The sequence below is a fragment of the Cherax quadricarinatus genome, unplaced genomic scaffold, assembly GCF_038502225.1.
Source record: "Cherax quadricarinatus isolate ZL_2023a unplaced genomic scaffold, ASM3850222v1 Contig23, whole genome shotgun sequence".
In the NCBI taxonomy this organism is placed as follows: domain Eukaryota; kingdom Metazoa; phylum Arthropoda; class Malacostraca; order Decapoda; family Parastacidae; genus Cherax; species Cherax quadricarinatus.
The window spans coordinates 582,501-591,351 of NW_027195049.1; the positions used below are offsets into that span (position 1 = coordinate 582,501).

The following is an 8,851-nucleotide window of genomic DNA, read 5'->3' on the forward strand; positions in this document are numbered from 1 at the left end:
AAAGACTGATGGTAAGTTCTGTTTACTAGTCAAGTCTTAACCAAGGCTGATTATTAATATAATGATTATTATTATAATCAAAAAGAAGTGCTAAGCCAAAGGAGCGCTAAACCACAAGGGCTTAACTGAGGCTGAATGAAATTAACCTGTAACTGAGCAAGAAACAGCTATTGTTTGGGCTTAAAACATTTGAGAGATACTGTAAACAGGATGAAATTCATACACCTTGTTCCAGAATTAACAATGGGTCCAGGGACTGTACCTCAAGATTACAGAGGCACATAAGGGGTCCAGTGGATGTACCTCAACATTACAGAGGCACATAAGGGGTCCAGTGGATGTACCTCAACATTACAGAGGTACATAATGGGTCCAAGGACTGTACCTCAACATTACAGAGGTACATAATGGGTCCAGGGACTGTACCTCAACATTACAGAGGTACATAATGGGTCCAGGGACTGTACCTCAACATTACAGAGGTACATTATGGGTCCAGGGACTGGGCCACAAAGTTTTGATAGCTGGACATGATACAGTGGTAATGATCTATTTCCACATTAAGAATGATCAAGAGATCCAACCTGGTGTGATGAAGATCAAACACTCTGTATAACTAGCAGCTCCTGTCAGTGACTTTGTTAATAACAAAGAATTATTGTGCCTAGTAAAGCTTCGTACACCTATCTGAAGAGTCCATCAGTTATTGCAAGGTCACTAGTGAATGTGACCCTGCAACTAATTCATGATGTACCAGGTGTTGCACACACACTGCCATGGATCGTTCTCTGCAACAAGTTGACTTGGCCTTATATGTCAACAGATATTTAAGAATACATAAACAAGTGTAAAGTGTGCATACAACACAAAGGTAATGTTAGAGTTTCTAACTCCATTCAGGTTTATCCTGCTACCAGAACCTTGAGAAAGAGTATCGGTTCACTTGTTGATCAGTTTCCAACATTCACTCCAAGCTAATAAGCATTGTGTGATGGTTCATCATTATATCTTTATTTACTACCAGTACATGTAAAAGGTATACAAGTACACGTACAAGGTATACAAGTACATGTACAAGGTATACAAGTACATGTACAAGGTATACAAGTACATGTACAAGGTATACAAGTACATGTACAAGGTATATTAACGGAGATTAACGGAGGAGAACAAGAGGATTCGTAGTAATCCTCCTGTTGTGAGTCCCCAGGTTAAGAGGGGAGCTTGGTCAGTGGCCGGGCAACATGGAACCAAGCTGAAGATCAGGAAAACGGTTGGAGAGGCAGAAACAACGAGAAACCAGAAGACTACCGTGGAAACTTCCAACCCATTACCCATTCTCGGTGCTACCTGACGAATGTGAGTGTTCTACTGGGAATGCCACAACGAGCACCAAAGAAGCATTGGCAGACGTGAGTGAGACATCCCTAGAAACCCCAACGAAGACCATCGAGAACGTCTTCACGAATTCTACAAGTGGTGTAATGCTACCTGGCGAATGTGAGTCGACTACTCGGAGCATCACGATGGACGACGCCAAGGTAAAAACATTGTTGTTGTTGGGGATAGCCAGATTAGGTACATGGATAGGGCATTCTGCTTGAAGGATAGGAGTAGGAGGCAGAGAGTGTGTTTTCCTGGGGCTGGGATGAAGGATATTGTTAGCTGTCTGGATGACATCATGAGAGGTAATGGGAGCAATCCTATTATCTGTGTCAGTGCTGGAGGCAACGATGTTGGCAGACGTAGGAGTGAGGACCTGATTAGCAGGTATAGGTCAGCAATAGAGATAATTAGGAGGAAGGGTGGGAAACCTGTCATATGTGGCATTTTGCCAAGGAGAGGAGTTGGAAATGAATGGTTGTCCAGAGCAATTGGTGTCAATTGCTGGCTGGACAAATACTGTAAGGAAAATGCGGTAACATTCATTGACAACTGGAACCTCTTCTATGGCAGAAATGACATGTATGCCAGGGATGGGGTTCACTTATCTAGGTGTGGGGTGGGAGCACTGGCCAACGCAGTGGAGGGAGCTGTTAGGTCTTTAAACTAGGAATAGTTAGTGGTATGGGTTTTTGCAGGAAAACTGTGAAGTCTCAGGGTAGTAATATGAGTACTAGGAGAACTAGTAATAGGCAAAATAAGGTGGATATTGGAAAGCCAGTGGCACTAATTGACAAGGACAGTAATAGGTTTAGTGGAATAACAGAAAGGAGCAGGAAGGGTAAAGAGAGAGGAGGGTCTTTAAGTATTTATTACACAAATAGTCGCAGTGCTAGGAATAAGATGGACGAGTTGAGACTAGTTCCTAGTGCAGGTAACATAGATGTATTTGCCATTACTGAGACGTGGTTTAATTCAAAAAGTCGGGACATGCCTGCAGAATGTCACATTCAGGGTTTTAAATTGTTCCAAGTAGATAGAAGTATCGGGAAGGGGGGTGGGGTGGCACTGTATGTCCGAGATCGCTTGAACTGTTGCATAAAAACGGGTATTAAGTCTGAAGTAACACATACAGAGTCTGTTTGGATAGAATTTTCAGAGGGGCATGAAAAGTTAATTTTAGGTGTGATATACCGTCCCCCAAATTTAGATAGGGACCAGGGGAGACTACTATGGGAGGAAATTGCTAGGGCCACAAGGCACGATAATGTAGTAATTCTAGGAGACTTTAACTTTAGTCATATTGATTGGAATTTCTTGACTGGGAATTTAGAATCATACGACTTCTTAGAAGTAGTTCAGGATTGTTTTTTGAAGCAGTTTGTGACAGAACCTACAAGGGGTAATAACCTGCTTGACTTAGTTCTGGCAAACAATGAATCCCTTGTTAATAATTTAGAAGTTTCAGAGGAACTGGGTGCTAGCGACCACAAATCAATTACATTTAGAATTGAATGGAAGTATGATAGTAGGGATAACTCAGTAACAGTCCCAGATTTTCGCTTAGCAGATTACGATGGGCTTAGAGAACACTTATCATCTGTTGACTGGGGTAACGAAGAGAGCTATCAGTATGACAGTTTTCTGAACACAATACATGCTGCTCAAAGAACGTTTATCCCTTATAAAGAAATTAGATCAAATAGAAATGACCCAAAATGGATGAATAATAGGCTCAAATATCTACTAGGGCATAAGAAAGGAATTTATAGGCGTATCAAAAGAGGCGAGGGTCATCTTATGAATCAGTATATTGACATTAAGAGGGACATTAAAAAGGGGATAAGAAAAGCTAAAAGGGACTATGAAATTAAAGTTGCTAGGGATTCTAAAACTAACCCAAAAAGTTTTTTCCAGGTATATAGAACAAAAGTCAGAGATAAGATAGGTCCCCTTAAAAATAACTATGGGCATCTTACTGACAAAGAGAATGAAATGTGCTCGATTTTAAATAATTATTTTCTCTCGGTTTTTACACAGGAAGACACTAATAATATTCCGGTAATAAATTTTTATAGTGGGCAGAAGAAGATAAATTATGTAACATCACAGTCACTAGTGAAATGGTTGTGAAGCAGATAGACCGACTGAAGCAAAATAAGTCACCGGGTCCTGATGAGGTTTTTTCAAGGGTTCTAAAGGAATGCAAAATGGAAGTCTGTGAACCATTAACTAATATTTTTAATTTATCTCTTCAAACAGGTGTAGTGTCTGATATGTGGAAGATGGCTAATGTAATTCCTATTTTTAAAACAGGGGACAAGTCGTTACCGTCAAATTACCGCCCAATAAGCCTGACCTCAATTGTAGGCAAATTACTAGAGTCAATTATAGCTCAGATTATAAGAAGCCATCTCGATAAGCATAGCTTGATTAATGATACTCAGCATGGATTCACAAGAGGCCGGTCTTGTCTAACTAATTTATTAACTTTCTTCAGTAAAGCTTTTGAGGCTGTTGACCACGATAAAGAATTTGATATTATTTACTTAGATTTTAGTAAGGCATTTGATAGAGTTCTGCACCAAAGACTGTTGAAGAAAGTAGCAGCTCATGGCATTGGGGGAAGGGTGCTCTCGTGGATCGAATCATGGCTCACTGACAGGAAGCAAAGAGTGTCCATAAATGGGGTTAAATCCGAGTGGGGATCAGTAACAAGTGGCGTTCCACAGGGATCAGTCTTGGGCCCGTTGTTGTTTATAATATATATCAATGATCTTGATGAGGGAATTACTAGTGATATGAGCAAATTCGCTGATGACACATATGCAGTATAGTGTGATCCTTTATTGACAACGTTTCGCCCAACACAGTGGGCTTTTCCAAGTCACAAACAGATCTGTTTGTGACTTGAAAAGCTCACTGTGTGGGCGAAACGTTGTCAATAAAGGATCGCATTATACTGCATATGTGTTTATATTTCCTTTGGCATACTACTATATAAAAAGCCCTTTCTTATGCAGGGCATTTCCCGCAAATTAGGTCAGTTGTGTCCCAGGATGCGACCCACACCAGTCCACTAACACCCAGGTACCCATTTTACTGATGAACACAGACATCCTGTGTAAGGAAACACATCCAGTGTTTCAACCCCTCCACTGGGAATCGAACCCGGACACTCTCCGTGTGAAGCAAGAGCATTTGCCACCAGGCCATGGGGCATACGATACTGTGAGTGGTAATGAGTACAAGGTTGGAGAAATGAACAGTGGTCAGTACAAGGCGTTGCATTTAGAGGTTAACTATCCTTCTGAACCAGTATCCTCTACTTCTAACAACCTGACACGGGTCCTGACTGCTGCTGCTACTCGTGGTCACCACAGGTGATCGCACCCCACGTGTCAGCCAGTGTCACCAAAGTTGACTCCTCTCAGTCACAAGTGTCAGCCACTATGACCCCTTCCCTAGATCACATAAACACTGCCTAGGCAGAGTTGGGGTGTACACAAAGATATTTTATTATCGCACCATCTTCAGTTTTTGTTATTCGTTGTCATCAGTGTGTGGGTCAGTTTCTACTGCACATATTATTCACGTCCACTACTTGTTCTGGATTATAACACATGACTTGTCTGTACCAAGTTCTCCCTCGCCTGATAGGTTATTAATCCCAGAACTCACAGATCACCTGAATACTGATCGATCTCAAATTCCTGTTACGATTCACTAAAATCTATTATGCTTTCAGTACAGTCTAAGAGCATATGTTTCTCTATTGAATAGCATTCTATTTAATGTATAGAATCATGCCCCAAGATTCAAAACTTGCGTCTACCAGTCAATTTATATTGTACGAAGAGGATGTCCGCATGTAGCATGACCGGAGCTGTCAATAGAATGTTGTCCTAAGAGTCTTAGGGGTCTCTGATGTTGACCTCCAGGTCAAACCTCCAGCTTGCTGGTTCCAGGGATGGCTGGTGAGGTTGCAGGTGTCTAGTTGAAGTGAAAAGATTAGGTTAGTCTCCCAGATGACATCATTTTCCAGCAATAAATGATGTCCAGAGTAGTTGTGCATCTCTCCACTGCACCGTTATGTGGGAACCCCAAACCTCACAACACTACTATATACTACTAATAACTACATCAACTAATAGTACTACTACTCAACTAATAGTACTACTCAACTAATAGAATTACTACTATTGTACAAGTAATGTATTCTCTTGTAGATATACCAGGAGGAATGTGCGATGGAGGGAGAGGGGGGATAGGTAGGGGGAGGTGGGGGATGGGTAGAGGGAGGGGGTGGATAGTAGGGGGTGTGGAGAGGAGGGGTTAGGGGGGGTTGAGGTGAAGGTAAACAGGAACACTCGTAGCAAGAAAAGTGAATGGGTATTGCTGGAGGGGAGAGGGGGGGGGTAGATGGTGGTTAGTAGTGGTAGACGATAGACAGTGATTGGCAGTGGTAGTAATGGTAGATAATGATAGTAGATGATGGTAGATAGTAGTTGTAGTGGTGGTAGTGATGGCGGTAGATGGTAGATAGTGGTAATGGTGGTATTGCCCATTATAGTACCCATAGTACAACCAGGTTGTTGCTTCCAGCATCTGTTAATTGTACTCACCTAATTGTGGTTGCAGGGGTAGATTCACAACTCCTGGCCCCACCTCTTCACTGGTGGCTACTAGGTCCACTCTCTCCCTGCTCCATGAGCTTTATCATACCTCTTCTTAAAGCTATGTATGGATCCTGTGTGTGTGTGTACTCATTTGTAGTTGCAGGGGTCGAGTCACAGCTCTGAGTGTGAACCTTCAGTTGACTGGAATTGTTGTGAATGAGCCCCACTCAGGGTTCTACCCCCTCTACCCACATCCCACCACACGTAACCACAACCCCCCCCCTCCACCGCCTAGGGCAACACCCTCCTTCCTGCTGGAATGAGACCACAAGTGTACTGGTAGTGGTGGTACTAGTGGTAGTACTAGTGGAGATAGTGATGGTAGTAGTGGTGGTAGTACTAGTGGTGGTAGTACTAGTGGTGGTAGTACAAGTGATGGTACTAGTGGTAGTGGTAGTACTAGTGTTGTCACACACTTGACAGGTGTCACACACACTTGTCACACACACTTGAGGTGTCAGTTACACTTGACAGCTGTCACACACACTTGACAGTCATCACACACACTTGACAGGTGTCTAACACACTTGACAGCCGTCACACATGACAGGTGTCACATACTTGATAGGTGTAACACTTGACAGCTGTCAAGTGACAGGTACTCACCCCTGACTGGTAGAAGAGTTTGTAGTGTTGTGGTTCCCCCTCTGGGTGGGTGGGGGTCACCCCCTCCCCCAGGACGTGGGTAGGGGTCACCCCCTCCTCCAAGAAGTGGGTAGGGGTCACCCCCTCCTCCAAGACGTGGGTAGGGGTCACCCCCTCCTCCAAGACGTGGGTAGGGGTCACCCCCTCCTCCAAGACGTGGGTAGGGGTCACCCCTTCCCCCAAGGCGTGGGTAGGGGTCACCCCATCCCCCAAGACGTGGGTGGGGGTTCCCCCCTCCCCATGATCGTGGGTAGGGGACATCCCTTCCCCCAAGGTACCCCGAGGGGCCACCAGGACCACCACCAGGGCCACCAGACAGTCACATGGCCACTGTGGGAGCATCCTCAAAGAGGTGGGTGGGGGCGACGCTCCCCTCCTCTAAAACTGGGTACAAGGGGGGATGCTGGTACCCTCCTCCTCCTGCCGGATTACCAAGGGTACTGCGAAGACCCGCCCGGGTACATTGCTTTTATACCCACCCTCTGGAGGGTAGGGGACGGGGCAGGGGTAGAGTAATGAATGAAGTTCCTCCCACCCTTGTATACCTGTTTAGTGGGTGGGGAGGGTGTAATGGTGGGTGGGGGAGGGTGTTATTGTGGGTGAGATGGTATTGTGGGTGGGGGCGGGTGGTGTGGGTGGGGGTGTTGGGGGTGGGAGAGGGTGTTATTGTGGGTGAGATGTTATTGTGGCTGGGGGACGGTGTTGTGGGTGGGGGAGGGTGTTTTGGGTGGGGGGGTGTTGTGGGTGGGAGAGGGTGTTATTGTGGGTGAGATGTTACTGTGAGTGGGGGAGGGTGTTGTTGGTGGGGGTGTTATTGTGGGTGGGGGACGGTGTTATAGTGGGTGGAGGGGGTGTTATAGTGGGTGGAGGGGGTGTTATAGTGGGTGGAGGGGGTGTTATAGTGGGTGGGGGATGGTGTTGTGGGTGTGTTGTTATTGTGGATGGGGGACGGTGTTGTGGGTGGGGAGGGTGTTATTGTGGGAAGGGGTGTTATGTGTGGGGGTATTATTGTGGGTGGGGGAGGGTGTTATTGTGGGTGGGGAGGGTGTTGTGGGTGGGGGAGGGTGTTACAGTGGGTGGGGGAGGGGTATTATAGTGGGTGGGGGAGGGTGTTATTGTGGGTGGGGAGGGTGTTGTGGGTGGGGAGAGGTATTATAGTGGGAGCAGTGAGGGTGGGTCTGCAGTTCATGGCTTGTTATTCAGCTAAGTACCAGGATTATCAGCAACAATTACAAGATGACTGAGTCGTAAGCCAGCGTAAGGCCTCAGCTGTGGGTCATCATCTAAGCCCCGCGTCAGGAAGCACTTGTTCTGTTTCCAAACGAACCTTCTCTATCCTATGGCCTATCAGCAAGCCTACTCACCACTGGGAAAGAGGTCATGGACCTGGTACTTGCCCTGGAACATTACAACGTGTTCTTGACCAGTTCACCTCATGTGGTCACCGTCTTCAGTGACCACAATCCTCTGACCTAAGGTCTATGAGGACCAACAATGATATGCTGGGTACTGCATCTACAGCCCATTAGTATTTAGTGTTTAGTACCTTGGTGTGAAGCCCTCTTACACTAGTACCTTGCTGTGAGACCCTCTTCTTACACTAGTACCTTGCTGTGAGGCCCTCTTCTTACACTAGTACCTTGCTGTGAGGCCCTCTTCTTACACTAGTACCTTGCTGTGAGGCCCTCTTCTTACACTAGTACCTTGCTGTGAGGCCCTCTTCTTACACTAGTACCTTGCTGTGAGGCCCTCTTACACTAGTACCTTGCTGTGAGGCCCTCTTACACTAGTACCTTGCTGTGAAGCCCTCTTACACTAGTACCTTGCTGTGAGGCCCTCTTCTTACACTAAAACCTTGCTGTGAGGCCCTCTTACACTAGTACCTTGCTGTGAGGCCCTCTTACACTAGTACCTTGCTGTGAGACGCTCTTACACTAGTACCTTGCTGTGAAGCTCTCTTAAACTAGTACCTTGCTGTGAGGCTCTCTTCGTACACTAGTACCTTGCTGTGAGGCCCTCTTCTTACACTAGTACCTTGCTGTGAGGCCCTCTTCTTACACTAGTACCTTGCTGTGAGACCCTCTTCTTACACTAGTACCTTGCTGTGAGGCCCTCTTCTTACACTAGTACCTTTCTGTGAGGCC

At 45.7% G+C, this 8,851-nt stretch overlaps 1 protein-coding gene across 1 annotated transcript in view; it reads right to left on the reverse strand.

The window, feature by feature from the left end:
- LOC138851151 (protein giant-lens-like) overlaps window positions 1–7,138 on the reverse strand; it is a 13,460-nt gene extending 6,322 nt beyond the window's left edge. The window contains exon 1 of the mRNA XM_070079821.1: window positions 6,669–7,138. Coding sequence (XP_069935922.1) covers window positions 6,669–7,049 — 381 coding nt within the window. The 5' untranslated portion in view covers window positions 7,050–7,138. The remainder of the gene's footprint in view (window positions 1–6,668) is intronic.
- Window positions 7,139–8,851: the final 1,713 nt, after the last annotated feature.